Here is a 26,375-nt window from a genome sequence, read left to right on the forward strand (position 1 = left end):
TATACCCAGGGATGGTGATGATGGTGTCATAAGGTATGATTCAGTGAGGATGTCGATGTCAGGCTGCTGCTTGACTAGTCTGTGGAACAACTCTCCCAATTTTGGCACAAGTCCCCAGGTGTTAGTTATGTTTTACTGTCAGTGCCACCTGATAAACAAAATCTACCCACGTAACAGTAAATTATTATTACTACCGATAAACGCATCCAGTACTGTCCGGGAACAAATAAATATTGAAAAATTAAAATATACTCCACATAACTGCAACATAAGCCATGTGGTACCAGTGTATTTTAGAGTATGTGGCATCATTGTGGGAATCTTACATTTGAGAATACACTGCTAATGACTTGCATCTCCTTCGAGCCCAATAGGTAGATTTTCATTTCTATCACCAGCGTTAACAGGGCAATAATCGACTCAAAATGGAGGCTTCCAGCTTTCTTAACACCAACTAAGAGGTCAGTAATATTTTGAAAGAGGCTTGGAGCCTGAAGAGGTTGCTTACTTCAGGCAGTCAGCTTCTTCTAATATACAAATTCGGTCCCAGGGCTCTGACTGCCATTTTAGGTCAGAAATAGTTGGAGCGTACTCCCTGTAGTATGTTCTTACAAAAATTACCTAGGCCGTTGGCAGCTCGGGACTGCCATGTATTGTGATTGTGACGCTCACTCTGCAATTACTTTGCTGGAGGCTGCTGAAACCCAATATTGGGCAACCTCATGCTGGCTGCACACTGGTTTGATGAGCCTGGTGGCTCAAAATCGCAGCCACTGCTTCACTGCAGGTATGAGGGTTTGGCCAGTGTACTCCTGATCAACCCCATTAAGTTTGAAATTTTATAAATTGATTATTCCAATAAGAACACAGGCTTGTTAATTGTTAGGTTATTCCCTCTGGATTAAATTGATTAAGATTTGTGTGTTTTGGTAAAGTAGTAATTTTCTTCGGCAAGTTGTGCTTTGTTGCAACTCTACGATTGTTGGACATATTAGATGGTTGCATAAAACATTTAGTTTGAATGATTTGATGTCTGCTGAAGAGTCATTTTACCTTGATGATCAGCAAACAGCGAAAATTCTGCATCAACTGCATTTCGAGGAAATGATGGAAGTCTGAGAAGATCCTCTTGCAACAAGGATACATGTGATTGTTTGTGTACAGAAGGCATGTGTTGAGTAAGGGACATCAGAAACATCACCCGACCAAGTTCTTCCAGTTTCCGAGTAAAGACCTATTCAAAAATATGTTCATTATCTTGTGAGAAGGAACTGTACTTTTAAAATCCACAATTTAAATAGAATTACATTGATGTTAAGTGCTATTCTTCGAACATGGTACGAATAATTTAATCATAGAAACACCAGCAAAAAGGGAGTCAATGTTCCAGTGCTGGCTCCATATTCCCTCTTAACTTACACTGATTTGGATATAGAAGCCATTTGTGTAAGACACACTATGTTCTAATCTATCACAAGAGCTAGCATCTTGAAAGGCCATACATCCAGAAAAAAGTCACTGCTTAGGAGAAGCTTATGATTGTTGGGATGGTGCTGGTTACAGAACATGTCTGTTAAAGAAGTCTTCATAGTCTTCTGTATGTTAACAGCAAGTCTTTATTAACTACTTATAACTGTATACATATATACGGTGGCAAAGAGCTATCTCCATGTCTAGGTCTTAACATGTCTCTGCTCAACGCAACACTAACCCTTGGTCTGGGTCATGTGCCTTCTTAGATCATTGTGTGGGCGGTATTGTACTCAGTCGCACATTAACCCTCTTTGTGCCGGATCCTTATACTACACCTTCCCCCAAGTCTTTATACCATGGATATGGAGTTACACTAGTTTACTTCATGCCTTACATTCTTATTAGTCTTAAGCATTTATATGCTACTGTCTTAATGTTATTCCAACATAATTGCTATTACTGTATTTGAATTATTACAACATTCTCACTACCCTATCTTTTCCCTTCAAGTCCTTGAAGTTAGAGGCTCAGGTGTTCTGCAGGCCGTATAATCCTTCCATATCTCGTTTGCCGTTCTGTCGGAGGTTCTGGTTCTCACTGTTGGCTTGGAGGTTGGACTGGCTTTTTTTTTGTTCACTCATGGGATGCGGGCTTCGCTGGCTGGGCCAACATTTATTGCCCATCCCTAGTTGCCCTTGAGAAGGTGGTGGTGAGCTGCCTTCTTGAACTGCTGCAGTCCATGTGGTGTAGGTACACCCACAGTGCTGTTAGGGAGGGAGTTCCATAATATTGACTCAGCGACAGTGAAGGAACGGGGGTATATTTCCAAGTCAGGATGGTGAGTGACTTGGAGGGGAACTTCCAGGTGGTGGTATTCCCATCTATCTGCTGCCCTTGTCCTTCTAGGCGGTAGTGGTCGTGGATTTAGAAGGCGCTGTCCAAGGAGCCTTGGTGAATTCCTGCAGTGCATTTTGTAGATGATACATACTGCTGCTACTGTGCGTTGGTCGTGGAGGGAGTGAATGTTTGTGGATGTGGGTCCAATCAAGCAGACTGCTTTGTCCTGGATGGTGTCCAGCTCCTTCAGTGTTGTAGGAGCTGCACTCATCCAGGCAAGTGGGGAGTATTCCATCACACTCCCGCCTTGTGCCTTGTAGATGGTGAACTGGCTTTGGGGAGTCAGGAGGTGACTTATTCGTCGCATGATTCCGAGCCTCTGACCTGCTCTTGTAGCCACAGTATTTATATGGCTGGTCCAGTTCAGTTTCTGGTCAATGGTAACCCCCAGGATGCTGATAGTGGGGGATTCAGTGACGCTAATGCCACTAAACATCAAGGGGCGATGGTTGGATTCTCTCTTGTTGGAGTTGGTCATTGCCTGACACTTGTGTGGTGTGAAAGTTACTTGCCACTTGTCAGCCCAAGCCTGGATATTGTCCAGGTCTTGCTGCATTTGGACATGGACTGCTTCAGTATCTGAGGAGGCATGAATGGTGCTGAACATTGTGCAATCATCAGTGAACATCCCCACTTCTGACCTTAAGAGGAAGGAAGGTCATTGATGAAGCAGCTGAAGATGGTTGGGCTTAGGACACTACCTGAGAAACTCCTGCAGTGATGTCCTGGAACTGAGATGACTGACCTCCAACAACCACAACCATCTTCCTTTGTGCTAGGTATGACTCCAACCAGTGGAGAGTTTTCCCCCTGATTCCCATTGACTACAGTTTTGCTAGGGCTCCTTGATGCCACATTCAATCAAATGCTGCCTTGATGTCAAGTGCAGTCACTCTCACCACACCTCGGGAGTTCAGCTCTTTTGTCCACGATAAGCCAAGGCTGTAATGAGGTCAGGAGCTGAGTGGCTCTGGTGGAACCCCAACTGGGCATCAGTGAGCAGGTTATTGCTAAGCAAGTGGTGCTTGATAGCACTGTTGATGACCCCTTCCACTACTTTACTGATGATGGAGAGTGGACTAATGGGGCTGTAATTGGCCGGGTTGGATTTGTCCTGCTTTTTGTGTACAGGGCGTATCTGGGCAGTTTTCCACATAGCCGGGTAGATGCCAGTGTTGTAGCTGTACTGGAACAGCTTGGCTAGGGGCGCAGCAAGTTCTGCAGCACAAGTCTTCAGAGCTATTGCCGGAATGTTGTCAGGGCCTATAGCCTTTGCAGTATCCAGTGCCTTCAGCCGTTTCTTGATATTGCATGGAGTGAATCGAATTGGCTGAAGACCGGCATCTGTGATGCTGGGGGCTTCCGGAGGAGGCCGAGATGGATCATCCACTTGGCACTTCTGGCTGAAGATTGTTGCGAATGCTTCAGCCTTATCTTTTGCACTGCTGTGCTGGGCTCCTCCATCATTGAGGATGGGGATATTTGTGGAGCCACCTCCTCCAGTGAGTTGTTTAATTGTCCACCACTATTCACGACTGGATGTGGCAGGACTGCAGAGCTTAGATTTGATCCGTTGGTTGTGGGGTCATTTAGCTCTGTCTATCATTTGCTGCTTATGCTATTTGGCATACAAGTAGTCCTGTTTTATAGCTTCATCAGGTTGACACCTCATTTTTAGGTATGCCTGTTGCTGCTCCTGGCATGCCCCCCTGCACTCTTCATTGAACCAGGGTTGATCCCCTGGCTTGATGGTAATGTTAGAGTGGGGGATATGCCGGGCCATGAGGTTACAGAGTGTGTTTGAGTACAATTCTGCTGCTGCTGATGGCCCACAGCGCCTCATGGATGCCCAGTCTTGAGTTGCTAGATCTGTTCGAAATCTATCCCATTTATCACGGTGGTAGTGCCACACAACATGATGGAGGTTATCCTCAATGTGAAGGCGGGACTTTGTCTCCACAATGACTGTGCAGTGGTCACTCCTATGCATACTGTCATGGACAGATGTGACAGGGCTGCGATTGCCATTGGGTATGCTTTCATTCTTTTCTTCCATTGCTTTATGTTGAACCACTCCTGGTCAGTTCAGCTGTTGTGTTGATCCATGGTTGCTGTTACTCTTGATCATTTTTTGGACGAATATGGTGTTGGTCTCTTTGGCATTGCTTTTTCTTCTTCTTTCTCCACGTGGACCATCTCAAAGCCCTCTGAGGCTGAGGAACGGCCTTCCTGTGGTGAGAAGAGGGGTTAGTTGTACGCTCACCTTTGCTTTTTCTTGTCAACGGTGAGAGACTGCTACCAGGCTGCAGCATTCCTTGTGGTTGTGGCGTGCTGGCTGGAAGTTGCAGAGTGTGCACAGTGGTTGCCATGTCGACTAGTTGTACCATTGTCATAGTTAGAGGTAGAGGCTTCTGAGACTGCTGATTATTCTCTGGTATTGCTTTCACTGCAGGCGTCATGGTAATCTTGTGGGCGGTAGGTTGGTCTGACGACTGGGGACGTTCTGAGACCTGGAGTGAAAATGGACAAACCTGCTCCGCAAAGAGAGATAGAAGGTGAAATTTGGGTTTGAATATTCTTTAGTATTTGAGTACTCAGGACTGTGCTGTTCTGGTTGGCTAACGGCAGTGGTAGTCTTGACATCCTCCTCTGTCTGGAGGAGATCCAAGGCTGCGCAGAAATCCCTGCTCAAGAGAGAGAAAGGCTGCTAATGGATGACGTGCTTCAGCTCAAAGATCTGTTTGCTGCCATGCCTCAGTGGTTCCAGGATCATGCTGATGATCAGGAGTCCGACTCCCCCTGCTCCATAAAGTGTTCTGTTGTTCGAAGCTAGAGGTCTTTGAGCCATGGTTCCTTGTCTGACTGGACTGTCACACTGGCATCTGAATCTAATTTAAAATTTGTTAGATGACCTTTTACCAAGATGTCAGCATTCCAAAGTGAAGAACCATAAACTTTGACCTCACCCAAGAAGCATGGCTGTGTGTCTTCAGGGTTTTCGACCTCAACCTTGTGGATGACCTTTGAGTTATCTGTGTGGTGCTGGGGTTTAGACTTGCACAGTTTACCAAAGTGACCGTGCCTGTTGCAGTGGAAGCATCGGCTGTATTACAGGACACTGATCTCTCCTGCAAGGGCACCTTGCACCACAGCGCTGGTAAGGTCACTCTGCTGGGTGGTTTAGGAATTGTTTTCCCTGACTTGGATTGTCCCTGCATTTTTGTGATCTGATAAGCTAGACTGAGGGTTGGCTTTTGCCCCATGTTGTATTCTCTCCCCTTGCAATTTTCCTGTGTTGCTCACCTGGCTGAGAAAGCTGGATTGCCTTGACTAGAGTTAGACCATCTTTCGCTTGTAGGAAGTCAGAGAGTAAATCATTTGCAAAATCCACCACTATTCTGTCTCTGTTGAGTTCAGACTTTAAATCTCCATATTGACACCTCTCTGCCATCCTGTAGAGATCATTTATGAAGTAATCAATAGGTTCCACAGGCAGTTGGACTCTCTTACTGAATTTAGCCCTCTCCAATATTTTGTTGGATCACAGGTTGAAATAAATTTCAAAAAATTTTAAAATCTCATCAAATTTGATGGACGACTCATTAATATCCTGTTGTGCAATGGTGCCATCTGTAATTGGTCTTATTGAGTAAAGAAGTGTGTTTATTTGCTCTTCTTCTGACTTTTATTTAAACCAGAAGTGATGCTATATCTTAAAAATATTTTCCTTCAGAGACCTAAATTTTGCAACTGGTCTGGGCCTTGGGGGAGTCCAAGTGGAGTTGAAAGTGTGGAATGGTGATCCATGTTAAAGATGTGGTTTCAAGTGTGGGTGCAGCTTTTAAAGTTTACAGGCCTTCAAGATGGTGTCGCTGTTCACTGCAGTACAAAGGATTTCCCATGCTTGCTAGTTTTGGCAGGCTCCACAAAATGGTGGCAGTGTGCTTCTTGAAGAAAAATCTTTAACAATGGCTGCATGGGTTGGCTGCCTGCCGATTTATTTCATTCAGTGATTCACTGTTATGAGCAGAGAGGCATTTAAATTCAATGCAGGCTTGCTGTTTTACAAATCGGACGGTCGCAATGTTCCTGAGGGGCTGAGTAATTTCATTAATAACTTTTTTCTCTTTTGAACGCGGAGGCCATGTGTTGAGGCTTGGAGTCAGGGATCAAGTTTAGCAGCGGGTTTCATTCAAACGGTGCTTCTGACTCTGGGTTAGTGAAAGGGGACTCTCAGGACTAGCTGCAGCTTGGAACTTAAAAAGATTTAGCTCACCCTTGCAGGCTCTGGACTCTGCATGCTGAAACTGGACTTCCAAAGGAGATTCTATGGAGTCTTCTGCTGCAGTAAAATCTCTGCCTTTAGTTTCCAGGCTCTTTTCTCTAGAGCTCTTTCTGGCAAATTTTCTCAATGTCTTCGGCTTTGGCTGGGAACTTCTTCCAGGTCAGAATTTCTGTCAAAGCTTTTTTCCTTTGCTTAGTTTTTCAGCACTTTTGTGAGGTTGAGGGTTTTTGATCCTGACCTGACACCATGTTGGGATGGTGTTGGTTACATAATGTCTCTGTTAAAGAAGTCTTCATAGTCTTCTGAATGTGAACAGCAAGTCTTTACTAACTACTTGTAACCATATACATATATACAGTAAAGAGTACAGGCTAAGGGGCTATCTCCATGCCTAGGTCTTAACACATCTTTGTTCAATACCACACTGACCCTGGGTCTGGGTCATGTGCCTTCTTACATTACTGTGTGGGTGGCACTGGTATCCAGGCTGAATACAGAAGGACTAGCGGGAAAGTGAAAAAGCTAATAATAAAAGCAAGGAGTGAGCATGAAAAGAGACTGGCAACTAACATAAAAGGGAACCCCAAAGTCTTCTCTAAGCATACAAATAATAAAAGGGTGATAAAAGAAAGAGTAGGGCCAATTAGGGATAAAAGGGGCACATGGAGGCAGGAGAAATAGTGGAGGTACTAAACGAGTTCTTTGCATCTGTCTTTACAAAGGAAGAAGATGCTATCCAGGCCAAGGTGAGAGAGAAGGTAATTGGTACACTAGAAGAATTTACAGTTGAGAAGGAGGATGCATTAGAAAGGGCATATGTACTTAAAATAGGTAAGGTACAAGGACCAGATGCAATGCATCCAAGGGTACTCAGGGAAGTGAGAGTAGAAATTGCTGATGCACGAGTGATAATCTTCCAGGCTTCCTTAGACACAGGGGAGGTGCCAGAGGACTGGAGAATTGTGAATGTTACACCCTTGTTCAAAAAGGGGTGCAAGGATAAAGCAGGCAACTACAGACCAGTCAGTTTGACCTCAGGGAAACTTCTGAAAACTATAGTTTGGGACAAAATCAACAATCACTTCAACCAGTGCAGGATAATTAAGGAAAGCCAGCATGGATTCATTAATCGAAAATCATGTTTAACTAACTTGCAGAGTTTTTTGAGGAGGTAACAGAGAAGGCTGATAAGGGCGATGCTGTTGTGGTATATATAGGGATTTTCTAAAGGCATTTGATACAGTGCCACACAGTGCCAGACTTGTCAGCAAAACTCTAGCTCATAGTAAAAAAGGTAAGTAGGCACTTGGATAAGAAATTGGCTGAGTGACAGGAAACAGAGAGTGATAAGTAGTTATGGGAAATTTTGTAGTGGAGTTCCCCAAGGGTCAGTGTTGGGTCTCTTGTTCTTCCTGATACATATTAATGACCTAGACTGTGGTGTTCAGGGCATGATTTCATAATTTGCAGATGATACGAAGATTGGAAATGTCAACTGTAATGAGCGGAGTCTTGAACTTCAAAAGGACATAGACATGTTGATGGATTGGGCAGCCAAGTGGCAGATGAAGTTCAATGCAGAGAAGTGTGAAGTGATTCATTTTGGCAGGAAGAATGTGGTGAGACAATATAAAACAAAGGGAGAAACTCTAAAGGAGGTGCTGGAACAGATGAACCTCGGTGCACATGTACATTAGTCATTGAAGATGGCAGAGCATGTTGAGAGAGCAGTTAATAAAGCATATAGTATCTTGGGCTTTATTAATAGGGGCATTGAGTAAGGGGGTCATGTTGAACTTGTGTTAGGCCTCATCTGGAGTACTGTGTCCAGTTCTGGCTCCATAATTGAGGAAGGATGTGAAGGCACTGGAGAGAGTACAGAGGAGTTTCACAAGAATGATTCTAGGGAGAAAGAACTGTAGTTATGAGGATAGATTGGAGATGTTGGGACTGTTTTCCTTGCAGAAAAGAAGGCTGAGAGGAGACTTGATAGAGGTATTCAAGGTCCTGAGGGGTATGAACAGGGTAAATAGTGAGAAATTGTTCCCACTCGAGAGAGCATCAAGAACAAGAGTGTATAGATTCAAAATAATTGGCAAAAGGGGTAAATGTGATGTGAGGAAAAAACTTTCACCCAGATGGTGATTGGGGTCTAGAACAAACTTCCCAAGAGGGTTGTGGAGGCAGGTTTGATTGAGGTATTCAAAAGGGAATTGGATTTCTATCTGAAAAGAAAGAATGTGCAAGGCTATGGGGATAAGGCAGGGGAGTGGGACTAGGCTCTTTCAGAGAGCCAGTGCAGACTCGGTGGGCCAAATGGCCTCCTTCTGCACTGTAAAGATTCTGTGAAAGAAAGATTCTATACTGTAGTCAGTCCCACATTAGCCCTGCATGTGCCAGACCCTTATACTACAATGATGGTATTTCCCCAACATGTAGCTTGAGAAGACACAAGAGCCATTAGAAACTTGTGCCTTCAAGCACACCAAGATTGTGCAGCAAGCTGGCAATTTAAAAGCTTTTTTTTCCTAAATAGCTGGTAGCTGCAAGAAACAATTGATTACAATGTGATTCCACAACAACTATAATGCAGCCTAAATAGTTATTCAGACAGCAGAGGCTTAAAACTCTCTTTTCTTCTCCTTTATTTTCTCCAGGCATTCTTGCAAACCTACATCTGCAGGGAGACGTGCTCCTCACTCTGGCAGATGTGTTAGTTGAGGCTCACCTTCTCAAAGCAGATTCTGCCAGCACACCCTTGGTGGCATTACCCATGATATGTGATTGTCTATAACTGTTAACACTGGAAGATTCTTCAGAATTAACCTGTCACATCTTATATGGTACTGCAAAAAAGAAGGCATGCCAGAGTAATCACAGAAAAAGTTTTGCCCATTTGGTCACACACACCAAGATGGCATTCAGCCATTTCTCCCACCTATGGCACTCCTACCTGGAAATGATATTGGGTCAGTGAAGAGGCAGGTGTAAAACTGTACCTCTGCAGCAAGAACACCTGTGGCAACCTGACAGCAGAGTACATATGGGGACAGCAGTTATTAATTGCAGTCTGAAACTTGACTGCACCACCTTGCAGATATATCACAATTATTTGCCACTGAGGAGCATCACAGAAGGCAGTCCTCCTCTAAAAGATCTCTATCTTCAACAGTTGTGTTTAAATAAATAGCATATATTCTGTATGAATATATTTCAACAGGAAAAAGTCTAAGTACAAAGGTCTGTAGGTTAAGCCTCAAACACTTCTCTCCTTACCTGTTTCTGGATCAATTCTTGCCCTTTTGCAGGAAGCATATGGACAAGATTCAGCTGTGGTGAGACCGATCGCCGAAATGGATAAATATCTCGCACATAAGTCTGTAAAAAGAGACAAGCCATAACATTCAGGGCAAATTAATAGACTAATAACTATATCCAGTGCATGGTGAAGATTTGAGCCATACACTCCAGGAATATCCCTCGCCTGTGCTGATTTATCTTACCTCAGCTGGGCTACAAGTGAACCCAAGACCACATCATATTTAGCATCTAATCTGAAGCAACACGCCAATCCAGCATTGGGAAACAATTACATTTTCAAAGGTGAATTCCATCAGTGGGGTGTTAAAATAAGGACTGATCCATCTATTTGAATTTAATAGGGCTTTCCCAATGTTTTAGTCAACAATCCTCCCTCAAAAAACACCAAAAATAAAAGATTAACAGGTCATACATCTCATTTTTGTTTGTAAATCTTTCTGTGGGCAAAGTGGCTACAATATAACAATCACTGTACTTGCAAGGAATTTGCAGTACATGAAACACAGAGAGATATTTTTGAGAGACATGATAAGGTACTCTATAATTGCAATCCTTCTTTTCAGTTTAGAAGTTGACTTTGTGTCCCCAGCCTAGGGAAGGGGGAAAAGAGCAATCAATATTTTTGCTTCTAATTGTTCAGTGACAACTACTGAAAGGCACAGATGAAGAATCAAGGGTTATGGGGAAAAGGCAGGAAAGTGGGGTTGAGAATTATCAGATCAGCCATGATCTCATTAAATGGCAGAGCAGACTCGATGGGCTGAATAGCCTACTTCTGCTCCTACGTCTTATGGAAGAATGATGCCCCATGGATCAATATCCTGCTGATACTCACTGCCTAGTCTCACAGACATCACAGAATAGCTATTGGTTGAAGTTCTGGAGCACTGGTCAGGATGGGAAAGGAGAAAAGTAGAGTACGTAAAAAAACTCAACAGAAGATTCTAAATCATTATTCTGTTGCACAAAACATATGGTGGCCTTGGGCGCACCAGAACAGAAGGGTCAAGGAGAATCCTAAATTGGGCCTCGGGCCTCACCATCATAAATACATTGACCTGTGGGCACCCTAACCCAGCTCATCAGTCAGGACATGCCTGATTTCAGTTGGCTCTGATGATAGCCGAGGCCCAAGGGTGGAAGGTGGGGGTTCGATCAGCAGGGTGGCGGCAGAGTTCGATCAGCAGGGAGGGGGAAACCTCTTGCTGCACCTACCTGCATAGTAAATTAAGTTTCAAAAAACTTTCCTGCAGCCTTCAGCAGTCTCTGGTTAGTTTAAACAAATTTTGTGATTAGTCTAGAAGTGGCTGCTTAGAGAAAGATTATGTCAAATGTAGCAGTGGCCCAATGGGGCCCAAATCAGCATCAGGCTTCCCATTGCCAAATTTGTCATTGTTATGTCAAAGCGGACATAATAATGTCAAATTTCCCTTTCTCAAATAAACCTTCTAACACATAGGGAGCATATTATAACAATGTGAAATGTTTCAATTTATAACGTTTTAAACTCATTTTTCTGTTTTCAATGTTTCTCCTATAAAATAATCAGTACAATAGCATCTGACCTTAGTGATGTTCAATAGATCAATGTCTTACTTTAGCATAATGTATCAGGTTCCAACGTTTATCCATCAAAAAGTAGTGGTTTGACTGAGCTTCAGGAATATTAAAAAATTCCAAGCATTCCTAAAAAGAAATAATGTGGCAACTTCAGCAATTAGAACCTATTGAATTCAGAGACAAACAGAATACAGTGAATCCCTTCTAAAACATGTTGCCATGTTAATTTGACTGATTTATGTGAGAAACACATAACAGCCCACGAGTATATCAAATATTCTGTAATATACATGCAATGGCCAAGGAATGGATTTCGTGACAAGTAATGTATCCTATATACTAAAATGAGTGAAAATAAAAATATATCAAATATACAAAATAGTCATGGGTACATTTTATCTGGTTTAGTCATTCAGTTGCACAAAAATGCACAGGCTCTGCTGTGCCAAGGAATGATAATCTCTGTGTGGTCATGGGTCTTTAAAAAATGAATGCACTGAGAGCTGATAGAAATTTATAGTACAAAAACACCTTTTCTTAAACTTATAGTGCTTTTAATGTCAGCATGGATTATGTATAAATTGGGTATAATTTTCTGGTACTGTGGAACTGGGCATGTTTGTGACATGGCAGGACTCCTGCTTGTCACAAAGATATATCCCCAACCTCTATTGATTTCCCGGCCCAGAGTCACTTAAATAATTTTAGCAGGCTCTCTGGTCTCTTCTGCTGAAGGAGTGGAAGGGTCAAGCAGGCCTCTGACAACTCTTGCAGCATTATGTCACCAATGAACTCTTGACTAACAATAAAATGTTTAAAGTTTTTAAAAATCTTAGTGCATGCAATCAAATGCAGAAAGATTGATTTAATGGACTGTCTGGTCCTTTAAAATTGAAATCTTCTCTCTGTTACACAGAAGGTGATTGGCAAAAAAACCCAGAGTCGACGTGAGGCAAAAAAACCTTTTTGTGTAACGAGTGGTTATGATTTATGTGCATTGCCTGATAAGGGTTCAAAACAGATTCAATAGTCACTTTCAAAAAGAAATTGGATGAATATTTGGGGGAGAAAAAATTGCAACAATATGGGGAAGAGCAGGGAGTGGGATCAACTGAATTACTTTTCAAAAGAGCCAGTACAGACTAGATAGGTAAATGGCCTCCCATGCTGTGCTATTCCATGATCCTATAGGATTGCTAGATACCAGAGACAAATAGGTATTTCTGGCATTCAACATAGCTACGACACAAATGACTGAAAATGCACTGCAGGTAATTTTCTGTCATTTGGATATTAAAGTGTAACCATCTCTATGTGAACAGGAATATTTTACTTCATTTGTCACTGGTAGGAAATGGAGACAATGGAAAAATGGGTGGCTGACATATTTCTTGCTTCAGTTCTGCTGAAAAAAATCAGCAGAGCAATTAATACAATTCACTGATAGGGTATGATATGTGCTATTAATATGGCATGTTGCTACGATTCTTTTATGGTCTGATAGAAGTAACATTATAACAACAATGAACTAGACTTTGGTGCACAGGACGCCATTTTAAAATTTGCAGGCGCCACACAACTTGGAAGCATTTGAACCGGGAGGAGGATAAACTTCAAAGGACAGGTTGGTGAACTGTGTGGGCTAGTGGCAGATAAAATTTAATGTGGAGATGTGTGAAATGATTCATTCTTGTAGGAATAATGTGAAGAGACAATATAAAACAAAGGGCACAATCTAAAGGGGGATGAAGGAGCAGAGAGACCTGGATGTATATTTGTACAAATATTTGAAAGTGGCAGGACAGGATAGAGAGCAGTTAATAAAGCATACAATATCCTGGGCTATAAAAGGGGCATAAAGTACAAATGATGTTATGTATAAAATACTAGTTCAGCCTCAGCTGGAGTATTTTATGTAGCTCTGGGCACTACACTTTCGAAAAGATGTGAAGGTGTCAGAGGGAGTGCAGAAAAGATTCATGAGATTGGTCCTGGGCATGAGGAACTTCAGTTCCGTAGATCGATTGGAGAAGCGGGACTGTTTTCCTTATAGAAGAGATGGTTGAGAGGAGATTTGATACAGGTATTCAAGATCATGAGGGGACTGGACAGAGTAGATAGGTAGAAACTGTTCCCATTGGTGGGAGGATCAAGGACAAGAAGGATCAGATTTAAGGTAATTGGCAGAAGAAGCAATGGCGACATTTTTTTATGCAGCGAGAGTTTAGGACCTGGAATGCACTGTCTGACAGTCTGGTGGAGGTGGATTTAATCATGGCTTTCAAACGTGAATTTGATCATTATCTGTAAAGGAAAAATTTTCAGGGCTAAGGGGAAAAGGCGAGAGAGTGGCACTAGGTGAACTGCTCTTGCAGTGAGCCAGCACAATCATGGCAGGCTGAATGGCCTCCTTCTGTGCTGTATAATTCCAAGATAATGGGCAGACTTTACAGAATCAAAACTTTAGCTAGCAAATGTTGTTTTATAACATTGGTAGTGTTCTAGATGGCTCAATTATGTTAATTAGAAAACATGTATTTAGTGAATTCTTTGTGATTTGTAATAATGAATACTGAATTGATTATTTTAGATGAGGGAATAGGGTGTAATTATTACAATTTCATGCTGTTGGCAGGAAGCCTTGACCATTGGTTGTGCAGTGGATAGGAGCCACAATTTTTCATTCATTAAAATACATTACTGGACAAATAATATGTATTAACCTTTACAGAGGTGGAAATTGTGGTTTTTTTGTGGTGATTACGTAATACATAAAGCACAAAAATACAAACTAAACACAACTGTTCTAACTAAACATTTGACAGAGTAGAAATGAATGGCTGATAAATATTGACATAAATAAGGCATTTGCCTATAAAAAGTAAATAATTAACATACATGTATTGAAATAGATCTATATATAAAAGGTGTATTAATTTAAATGAAGTAAACATATTAAGGAGCATACATTCAATGGAGTATCATAATATATTTATACAGGACAAACACAAAACAGGTATTCACTATATGGCATACACATATAAACCTTACATTTATGCAACGCAAGCTGAACTCCACCGAAAAATAATAGTACGTTAAGTCACCTGAGATAAGCAAATTACTCAGAAAAATAAATTATGTTCCCTTACCTTAAGAACAGCTTCAAACTGTGTGTCCTCATGCACAGGAAGTTGCGTTGGAATATCACATTCATTTTGTCCATGGACAACTAAAGTCTTTGTTCCTGGGGTAATAAAGAGGCCCTTCATCTAAACTGTTCTCTAAACAGATTATGTTAACATTTCTTAATTAGCCACTGAGGCAAAATGACAGATTAAACTCATAAGCTTTTTGCATGGTACATTTACCACTTATGTGATTTTGTGCCTACAATCGCACAGTGATTTATGTCACTACAAAATTTTATGTGGCATTTTTTATTGACCCAATGCTCTTTCAACACCCCAGTTCTAACAGAGATGCTGCTAGTTTCCATCATGCAACAAATAGACACTTCTTTCGATAATTTTAATAGATTTACAGAAATGGTGAAACATAATTGATCATTATTGGAAATAAGCAGGAATATGGATCTAGAAATACACCATATTTGACTGCCAGCCTTTAGTAACTAGTTGTGCTCCTACCTGGCATAGAGGCTGTAACCAACAGTTTGACTTCACACTGTTCTTTTTTCATTGTCTGTTTTAGATCTTTGAAGAAAAGTCCTTCCACGTAACCTACAACCTCCCAAAGAAAGGTAACAGTGGCCGAGATTGCATCCATGCCCCATTCACAAGGTGTGCGTACAAAGTACATGATCAGGCCAACCTGAAATGCAACAGGAAATGCTGAAAACTGCCGGTGTATCTTAGTATTGTTCTTTTATAGTAGTCTGCATATCCAAAATTAGAGTGCGTCCAACATATGTCCAAGGCTCATCTCTTGCCCCATCCCCACACACCAAAATTGTACTAGTGCTTTTACAGGCAATTGGTAAAAACAACTTAAAGCAATTTAAAATGCGATTTGCAGTTTTCTTGCAAAATTCCGTGTTTTTCAATTAGTTCTATCATGAAGATGTTTGCAGCTAGAGTAGCAGTCATCCACTGTTTGGTAGCTTTTATTTGCAAAGTGTTTTATTATTCAATATGGATAGGTAACACCATTTATGTGAGGCAAGGCACTGGTAATGCTTACCAGGTAGTTAAAGAGAATATGGGAGGTCTGAGCAGGCATATCCCCAATATTTAACAGAAGTTTTCGCAGCATATAAATCAGTTCATCCTACAAAAGAAAAAGTGTGACATAACAAAAAAGCTAGAAGCTTTTTTAATTCTGCAATTTAATAATCATTTAAAATTACTTAACTGAAATAGCACAAAGATTTTACAAAATTATATCACATGGCTTCATTTAAATAAATGGTTTGTTAGCACTATTACAGCAGTCTACTCATTATAATTAGAAACTGTATGGGTGTTAGATTTTGTTAATAGGTGGAATTTTCCACTCCAGCCTGTGGTGGGAATCGTGGCGAGCAAAGGCACTAAATTTGACATGAATGAAAAAATCAGTTTTTTGCCAGTGAAAAAATAGTTTGGAATTTTGTTCTCACGACTTTCAAGGTTTAAAAGGTGGATCGAATTTCCCGCTGAGCTATGTCACATTTGTATTAATTTGTCTCATGAATACTCATTAAAAGGCCATCTCACCAGAATCATGTTCTCCCTCCAAATTAAGTGTCCACCAGCAGATAATTAGAATGTTCTGTTTTATGACTATATATAATTGGTGAGCTTCACTTTCATGGCTTGGAGGTCAGTGGACGCTGCTTTCACCTTCCTTTAATACCATCACTGCTAAGTATTTGGTGTCTATAGCACAAGCTGCACCAAGGCTGGGCACGGGAGGCATGACCAGTGGGGAGGGGTGAGAAGGATGCAGGGGTAGGGGTGGGGGGGAGAGAGAAGACGGAGGGTGAGATGGAGACGGGGGGGTGGGGGAGGGGAATGACGAGAGGGGACGGTGAGATGGAGACAGGGTTTGGGTGTTCAAGGAGCAGAGGGGAAGGGCGAAAGACTGTGGGCAAAAGCGAAAAGGCTGTATGGGGAAGGTTCAGAGGCAGTCCTGGGGCCGAGGCGGGTCGGGGACATATTTCAGAGACTGTTTGGGGCTATATGGGCCATGTTAGAGTGCTCTGCATGGCATGCATGACTTGGTCCCAGTCTTGGGCATGGGAAGGCATCTCTGGGCAGTGACAGTCGTGCACAGAATGGTGTGTAGGGCATGGTCAGTCAACTAAGGCCTTTGATCCTGGTGCTCTAGTCATTGTAGATGACTAGGGGAGGCATCTGTATTCTGTATGTCAGTAGCTGAAAACTCATGGCAGGGGCTGCTGCATTGGATGGTTTCATGATAGTGGGAGGGTCTTAAAAAGTAAGAGTGCTTCTGGCCTTGAGAAGGGGAGGGGTCAGATTGACAAAGGGCATGGCGACATCAACATTGAAGGTTTCAGGAGGGAGGACAGGGATATCAATGTGTACAAGGATGGAGTCAAGGGTAAATAGAGGGAAGCTGGACAGTTATAGGAGGAATATGAATTAGGAGGCAATGACCATGTAGAAGGATGGGGAGAACTTGGTGGGTGACAGGGGGAGGTTGGAAGCTAATTGCACTTACAAATGTGATGAGCACCATGTTCACATTCAGTGATCAATGATGCAGCTGGGAAAACAAACTTGAAAAAACTGGGATGGGAGGGGTCTCAAGGCGTGTGGGAGGAGTCCAGCACAACTTTTATGGGCCGATTGAAGTGGCACCCTATTAACCTCCTGCTCAAACCATGAACAGCATGGCTCAGCTGAATGCTGGATTCGGGAGTCTAATGCGCAATGGATGGTCTTTGCTCTTTTACTAATGGTGCGCATTCAGGGGAGAATCCATTAATTTTTGATGCTGCAGTGCAGTAAGCCTTAATGGTTATCTGATCCTCATGGAGGTATGTGAAATGGGAAGGAGGATCAAACAATCAAGGGCCACAACTGCTGGATGGAAGCTAAATGGACACCACAAGCCTCAATGTTCCCAGTGTATTGGTCGTGGCTTACAAGGTGCCATGTTTAAAGTCATAACATAAGTACAAGGACTGGGTATCAATAGTTGTTGTCTAGGCTACTAGAAGCGAACCGACAATAGCCTGACCGAGGGATAAAGCACATGGGTCTTTTGAGCCTAATCAATACCCTCATTGTGAATGCACTGTCATGTCTGAGGTGGGTGCTCAGCCACCTGTAGACCTGCAGGATGTTAATCACCTGCACGGGATGGCTGGGGGATGCCATGTCTAGACCAGCGGCAGGTCAGGGGCTTGAGACTGGATTCCTGACTCGGAGATGAAGGGAGACAAGTCAAGGAGAAGTAGCAATGATTGCTCAGCTGTATCCCTGTAAAAGGAGCAGTGGAAAATACAAGCTGCAGGCAACACTGCCTTTTTGATAGCTACAGTTAGAATGAGGAGAAAGGCCCGTCACTGATTGGCACAACTCTAGGAAGACCATCAACCCGAGGAGCAAGTGCCAGTGGAGCCCAAGAGGAGCAAGATCCACCCAGATATTTGGCATGACTAAGGGTCTACAGAAGACAGCTCATACATGGAAATAAGTGAAAGGCAGTGCCACAGGTGCCTTTGCTTGTCTAGGGATGTAGTAGCTCACATTGACCACCATCTTTGTTTTATTCTTTCACAGGATGTGGGTGTTGCTGGCTAGGCCAGTATTTTTACTGCCCATCCCTAATTGCCATTGAGAAGGTGATAGTGAGCCGCCTTCTTGAACTGCTGCAGCCCATGTAGTGTAGCTACACCCACAGTGCTGTTAGGGAGGGAGTTCCAGGATTTTGACCCAGCAACAGTGAAGGAACGGTGATATATTTCCAAGTGTGTGGCTTGAAAGGAAACTTACAGGTGTGGTGTTCCCATGCATCTGCTGCCCCTGTCCTTTTAGGTGGCAGAGGTCATGGGCTAGGAAGGTACTGTCGAAGCAACCTTGTTGAGTTGCTGCAGTGCATCTTGTAGATGGTGCACACTGCTGCCACCGTTCATCGGTGGTACAGGGAGCGGATGTTGGAGGTAGAGGATGGGGTGCCAATCAAGTGCTTTGTCCTGGATGGTATCAAACTTCTTGTGTGTTGATGGAGCTGTAGTCATCCAGGCAAGTGGAGAGTATTCCATCACACTTGTGGCTTGTAGATGGTGGACAGGCTTTGGGGAGTCAGGAGGTGCATTACTCACTGCAGAATTCCCAACCTCTGACCTGCTCTTGTAGCTACAGTATTTATATGGCTGGTCCAATTCAGTTTCTGGTCAATGGTGACATCAAGGATGTTGATAGTGGGACATTCAGTGATGGTAAAGCCATTGAATGTCAAAGAGAGAAGGCTGGATTCTCTCTTGTTGGGTTTGGTCATTGTCTGCCACATGGTGGCATGAATTTTACTTGCCACTTAGCAGCCTAAGCCTGGCTGTTGTCCAGATCTTGCTGCATATGGGCACGGACTGCTTCAGTATCTGCGGAGTTGTGAATGGTGCTGAACATTGTGCAATCATCAGCAAACATCCCCACCTCTGGCCTATGATGGAGGAAAGGTCATTGATGAAGCAGCTGAAGATGGTTGGGCCTAGGACTCTACCCTGAGGAACTCCTGCAGTGATGCTCAGGGACTGAGATGATTGGCCTCCAACTACCACAGCCATCTTCCTTTGTGCTGGGCATGACTCCAACCAGTGGAGAGGTTTCCCCCGATTCCCACTGATCCCAGTTTTGCTAGGGCTCCTTGATGCCACTCTTGGTCAAATGCAGTCTTGATGTCAAGGACAGTCACTTTCACCTCAACTCTGACATTCAGCTCCTTTGTCCATGTTTGAACTAGCACTGTAATGAGGTCAGACGCTGAGTGGCCCTGGCAGAAACCAAACTGAGCTTCAGTGAGCAGGTTGTTTCTGAGTAAGTGCCGCTTGATAGCACTATCGACGACACCTTCCATAACTTTGCTCATGGTCAAGGGTAGACTGGTGGGACGGTAAATTGCTAGGTTGGATTTGTCCTGCTTTTTGTGGACAGGACATAGCTGGACAGTTTTCCACATTGTTGGGTAGATGTCACTGTTGTAGCTGTACTGCAACAGCTTGGCTAAGGGCACAACTAGTTCTGGAGCACAAACACTATTGCCGGAATATTATCAGAGTCCATAGTCTTTGCAGTATCCAGTGCCTTCAGCTGTTTCTTGATATCATGCAGAGTGAATCAAATTGACCGAAGACTGGCACCTGTGATGCTGGGGACCTCCGGAGGAGGCCGAGATGGATCATCCATGGATGATTGTTGTAAATGCCTCAGCCTTATCTTTTGAACTGATGTGCTGGACTCCCGTATAATTGAGGTTGGGGACATTTGTGGAGCCTCCTCCTGTTAGTTGTTTAGTTATCCACCAACATTCACGACTGGATGTGACACGACTGCAGAGCTTGGATCTGATCCGTTGGTTGTGGAATCGCTTAGCTTAGTCTATTGCATGCTGCTTATGCTGCTTGGCATGCAAGTAGCCTAGTGTTGTAGCTTCGCCAGGTTGACATCTCATTTTGTTTAGATACGCCCAGTGCTACTCCTTGCATGCCCTCCCGCATTCTTCATTGAACCAAGATTGATTCCTGGTTTGATGGTAATGGTAGAGTGGGGGATATGCCAGGCCATGAGGCTACAAATTGTGTTTGAATGCAATTCTGCTGCTGCTGATGGCCCACAGTGCCTCAAGGATGCCCAATTTTGAGTTATTTATTCTGTTCAAAATCTATCCCATGTAGCGCAATGGTAGTGCCACACAACATGATGGAGGGTTTCTTCAAAGTGAAGGCGAGGTTTCATCACCACAAGGACTGTGCAGTTGTCACCCTTACCAATATTGTCATGGACAGATGCATCTGTGGCAGATAGATTGGTGAGGGCCTTCTGCACGAGGAACTCATGCTGCAAGGACTTGGAGGGCATCCCATGCTGGTTGCTTTGAAGGTGATTACCGCACTGAACTGTTTTGCCAGCCGGACCTTCCAGGTCCACTAGTGACCTTAATGGAATCCCACAATCGGTGACACACAAATCCATAAGCAGGATGACAGATGCCCTTTTCAATAAAGCTCTCCATTTCGTGCAGTTCCACATGGGTGAGCAAGCCAGGCTACCAGAGCCGTGAGATTCACTGTGGTCTCAGTTTCCAGCAAGTCCAGGGCACCATTGACTGCACACATGTGGTTCTGAGACCTCCCTGGCAGTAGCCAGTGAGATTCAAAAATAGAAAAGGGTTTCACTCTCTGAATGTCCAGCAAATTTGTGATCACAGAAAGATCCAGCCTGTTTACCTCAGGAGCTCTCATGGCTTTTACATCTTGACTCACTCGCAGGTCCCACAGATCTTTGAGGGACCTCAGCCCTCAGAGGATTGGCTCCTTGGTGACAAAGGATACCCCCAGACGTCATGGCTAATGACGCACATACATCAGCCAGAGTGTGCATCTGAGGAAAGATACAATGCAGCACATTCATCCATGAGGTCCTTAACAGAACAAACTATTGGCCTCCTGAAGGTGTGTTTCTTCTGTTTGGACTGGTCAGACAGGGTCTCCAATACTCACCACAGATGGTGTCCCGCATCATCACTGTTTGCTGCACCCTGCAAAACCTTGCACTTCAAAGGGGGGATGTGTTGCCTGCGGGAGACATCGAGGAGCTAGATGTCTCCTCGAATGAGGAGGACACTGAAGGGAATAGCTTTGAAGAGGGCGAGGATTCAGGTGAGCCACATGAGGATACCACTACATGGCCACAACTGGCAGATGTGCCTGTGACAACCTCATAGCTACAGGATTCCAGGAGGAATAAGGTGATGAATAATTTCCACAATTAAAGTTTCCTTCACCTTTCAATGCATGGGATGACCAACACCTTCATTCTCAGCGTGAACACCTTAGGAAAGGTGAGAAATCTCATAATGATCATGGAAGTCGCATTAGTATCTTATGCTCTAACAATTGGGTCACCCTTGGAAGGCATAGTAGCCTTGGCAACATGTGGTTGCTATGGAATGTGATTAGCACTCCCTTAGTGCACATCCTTAAGCAACTCCACATTGTACAGTCCCTTCAACCATGGTGTCACCAATTTTGTGTGTATGGCAGCTTTCAAGCAGCTGAAAAGCTAATTCAAACATGGATGCACTCATGTCAGTATGACACTAGATTAGTAAAGCAGAGAGATCACACATAGCAATCTTCAATGGTTTGCGCCAGGTCGTCTCAAGAGGGAGCAGCATTCGGAGAACTCCATTTCTCCCATTGCCAACTCTCATAAATGCGTTGCAGGCATCGTCTTGCTGCTGACCCCCAATTGCCCTTTGCACAGCAGGATGCAGTGACCTATAAACTCTACATCATGAGCCCAAAGCTGCGAGGCTTGTCTGCATTGTCCTCACAGAGAGTGCCTGACCAGAACAATGGTTTGATTAGTTACAAACTCTCAGGACCCTGCAATCATCAGAAGATTAGCAAGTTTCTGTCGTGGATAACCTTTGCATTAGGGGGAAATGTGGCCCAGTTAGTGTTGACACCACAGTCAATGACAGCTTCCCTTCATTGACCCTGCAGAGCACTTAGGAGATCTGCAAATACACCACTTTCAGAACATGACAGTTCTTGACATGGTCCAGTTTACAAAGCTTACAATCCTTTCCATATACCCGAAGTTAATGAGTGCACTGTCATGCCATGAATTCCAAATCAAGTTGTGGACTGTGCCTTTACACAAAGATCACTAAGCAGCTGAGCAGGAGAAATGTAATAAGACAGCTTCATCAAGATGAGCACACACCTGCCATCACACACACTAACCCCTCGTGTAGACATTTGTAATGTTCCCAATTGATCCTTACTTCCCTAGTTCAGCATCATACATGGGGAATGACGTTCAGCCTTAAACACAGGGATGTGATCTACCTGCAGAGAGGGATAGAAACCTATGGGGTTGATAACTCATTCTCATAAATTAAGCGCCATTGCTAACTGCACATTGGAGAAACAATCATAACTTTAGTCACGATGACTACTTGTGCCGTCCACAAACAACAGACATCAATGCTACAATCAGGATAATTCTAAACCTTGATGAGCACATCTCCAGAGTCCAAAGCATGTCTGCCCGAGATTTAAGGCTGTCAGGCGTATTGGCTAGTCGATAATCTCACAGGCAATGTGTCTTTCCTGATGCCGCAGATGTGGAAATAAAGGCTACTCACGTTGAGTGAGAATCAATGCAATTGAAGATCCAGATGGGAGTTGATTGGGGCGGGGGGGATACATTTTGGACCCTTAAATGAACGGAGGACACTTAATCACATTGAACATCAATTGAATCCATGAGACCTGGAGAAGGATCAAAGCAACATTTATCTACAGAACAATGGCCTATGCCATCAGTGCACATTCAAAAAGTCTTAATTTGTCGTACCCTACTGCTACATCTTGGTGCAGCCCTGACATCCACAACAAGGGTGGAGGCAGCTAACTGACTGCTATGCCCTGTTGTCTCATATGACTTCGGCAGACATTCTCAGGTGACCTGAGGCCTTGAGGGTCCCAGCCTCCTGAGGGTCTCCTGCTCCAGTGCAGGTGCACCCTCCTCAGCATGACCTGCTAGAGTTGAAGGAGTTACTGGTGGAGGGGAGTTGGAAGGTCAGGGCACCCTTGTGGGGTGTTTTGGGTGGATGCTCCCGAGGTGCCCGGCTGGCGCTCCTCTTCCTTTTGGGTGCCCGTTGACCTCTCCCTGACTCCTTGAGGAGAATGGGCACCTGGAGAGAGATCTAGGTACCCAGTCCATCTCTTGCCTAACTGCTGCTGGAATGCATCCATGGCTAGAGTGATGGTGTGCAAGCCCAAGAGCAAACCCAGCAGAAACTGCTGGACCTGGGTCATCAAGCTAACCACCACACTTCCAATGGTGACTTTGATGGGCTCGCACGCTGGGGCCACAACATCAGACAAAACATGAACAGACTCCTCCATCCTTCAACCCAGTCTGCTGGCGGCCTCTGAAACCTCTGCCTGATGTTCCCCTGTCTGTCTTTGCCTTTCCAATATGTTTCTTGGGGCTTATTCCAGAGGTTCATCATTGGACTTGGTCTCAGCAGGGGCCTGGTCTCCAGCAGTCCTCCGAATGTCAGAGAACTCGGCAATCACTGCCTCCACCAGCTATGGACCTGGATCTGTGAGGTGATCATCAGATTGTGAACCTGAGCCTAGTCTAGAAGTGCATGTATCTGCACTGGTGGAGGGTGTAGGTGAAGACAGCGATGGTTCTTCATCTGAGGTTACGTCTGCTTCCTCCTCGGAGGTGGTTTAGAGTTGGGGATCAGGCTCAGACTCAGTCGTCTTCTCGAGGAAATCCTACTCCTTTTTTAACTTGTACCTGGAATAGAGAGAAGAGAGAATTAGTGATTGGCTAAGCAGGGTCATACGTTAAACATCACTCACAGTCATTGTCCGCATGTAGACAATTTATACTGGATGCACCCTCACTGGCATGTTGGGGGAAGTCAATCTCGCCTTATTTTCACCAGCCAGCAGAGCGGCCTGCTCTTTGAACCCTGAGAGGGTCTGCAACTCTGGGTTCCCTTGCCAGTAATGGCTCTCTCCTTTTTGTTATTTGAGATCTTGTCTTGCATAAAGACAGATGGATTGACTGTGAGCACTGTGAATGAAAGAGCAGTTCAGAAGTATGCATGTTTGTTGTGTGTGCTGAGCTCTACCCACTAAGAGATTAAGACGCCATTTATGCAGGAACTTAAATGAAATGATGAGCTTAAAGTGGCCATATTCAGTGCTGATGTGCCATCTGCTGGTCATGTGTGATATCCAGGACTCTAACCCTTAAACTACCTGATGCCCTTATGAGAGTGTGAGTTTGCAGTGAGTAAAAATTTGACTTACCTTGGTGGAGTGGAGAAGATCATTCATGCATTTGCGGCACTGTAGTGCAGTCCTTTTCTGAGTGCCATGGGTGCTAACCGCCCCGGCAACCTCAACCCAGGCCGGCGTGGTCAAGTGGGGTGATCTCCTCGGAAAGACGATCTCCTCTTTATTCATTCACGGGATGTGGGCTTCGCTGGCTGGGCCAGCATTTATTTTCCATCCCTAGTTGCCCTTGAGAAGGTGCTGGTGAGCTGCCTTCTTGAACTGCAGTCCATGTGGTGTAGGTACACCCACAGTGCTGTTAGAAAAGGAGTTCCAGGATTTTGACCCAGTGACGGTGAAGGGACAGCGATATATTTCCAAGTCAGGATGGTGAGTGACTTGGAGGAGAACTTCCAGGTGGTAGTGGTCGTGGGTTTAGAAGGCGCTGTCTAAGGAGCCTTGGTGAATTCTTGCAGTGCATCTTGTAGATGGTACACAGTGCTGCTACTGTGCGTCGGTGATGGAGGGAGTGAATGTTTGTGGATGTGGTGCCAATCAAGCGGACTGCTTTGTCCTGGACGGTGTCCAGCTTCTTCAGTGTTGTAGGAGCTGCACTCATCCAGGCAAGTGGAGAGTATTCCATCACATTCATGACTTGTGCCTTGTAGATGGTGGACAGGCTTTGAGGAGTCAGGAGGTGAGTTACTCATCGCATGATTCCTAGCCTCTGACCTGCTCTTGTAGCCATAGTATTTATATGGCTCGTCCAATTCAGTTTCTGGTCAATGGTAACACCCCAGGGTGTTGATAGTGGGGGGTTCAGTGATGGTAATGCGATTGAACATCAAGGGGCGATGGTTGGATTCTCTCTTGTTGGAGATGGTCATTGCCTGACACTTGTGTGGTGCGAATGTTATTTGCTACTTGTCAGCCCAAGCCTGGATATTGTCCAGGTCTTCCTGCATTTGGACATGGACTGCTTCAGCATCTGAGGAGTCGCAGATGGTGCTGAACATTGTGCAATCATCAGCGAACATCCCCACTTCTGACCGTATGATGGAAGGAAGGTCATTGGTGAAGCAGCTGAAGATGGTTGAGCCTAGGACATTCCCTGTGGAATTCCTGCAGTGATGTCCTGGAGTTGAGATGACTGACCTCCAACAACCACAACCATCTTCCTTTGTGCTAGGTATGACTCCAACCAGCGGAGAGATTTCCCCCTGATTCCCATTGACTCCAGTTTTGCTGGGGCTCCTTGATGCCATACTCGGTCAAATGCTGCCTTGATGTCAAGGGCAGTCACTCTCACCTCACATCGGGAGATCAGCTCTTTTGTCCATGTTTGAACCAAGACTGTAATGAAGTCAGGAGCTCAGTGGCCCTGGCAGAACCCAAACTGGGCATCAGTGAGCAGGTTATTGCTAAGCAAATGCCGCTTGATAGCACTGCTGATGACCTTTTCCATTACTTTACTGATGATCGAGAGTAGACTGATGGGGTGGTAATTGACCAGGTTGGATTTGTCCTGCTTTTTGTGTACAGGACATACCTGGGCAATTTTCCACATAGCCGGGTAGATGCCAGCATTGTAGCTGTACTGGTACAGCTTGGCTAGGGGTGCGGCAAGTTCTGGAGAACAGGTCTTTAGTACTATTGCTGGAATGTCATCAGGGCCCATAGCCTTTGCAGTGTCCAGTGCCTTCAGCCATTCATTGATATCATGTGGAGTGAATCGAATTGGCTGAAGACTGGCATCTGTCATGCTGGGGACCTCCGGATGAGGCCAAGATGGATCATCCACTTGGCACTTCTGGCTGGAGATTGTTGTGAATGCTTCAGCCTTGT

At 44.3% G+C, this 26,375-nt stretch overlaps 1 protein-coding gene across 1 annotated transcript in view; it reads right to left on the reverse strand.

The window, feature by feature from the left end:
• Positions 1-26,375, reverse strand: part of unc80 (unc-80 homolog (C. elegans)) — a 535,199-nt gene that overhangs the window by 172,013 nt on the left and 336,811 nt on the right. Inside the window, exons 38-43 of the mRNA XM_078551715.1 lie at positions 15,737-15,823; positions 15,184-15,367; positions 14,686-14,780; positions 11,573-11,662; positions 9,932-10,033; positions 1,054-1,234 (exon numbers count right to left, since the gene is read on the reverse strand). Coding sequence (XP_078407841.1) covers positions 1,054-1,234; positions 9,932-10,033; positions 11,573-11,662; positions 14,686-14,780; positions 15,184-15,367; positions 15,737-15,823 — 739 coding nt within the window. The remainder of the gene's footprint in view (positions 1-1,053; positions 1,235-9,931; positions 10,034-11,572; positions 11,663-14,685; positions 14,781-15,183; positions 15,368-15,736; positions 15,824-26,375) is intronic.

This window comes from Cetorhinus maximus, chromosome 11 (genome assembly GCF_964194155.1).
Source record: "Cetorhinus maximus chromosome 11, sCetMax3.hap1.1, whole genome shotgun sequence".
Lineage (NCBI taxonomy): Eukaryota > Metazoa > Chordata > Chondrichthyes > Lamniformes > Cetorhinidae > Cetorhinus > Cetorhinus maximus.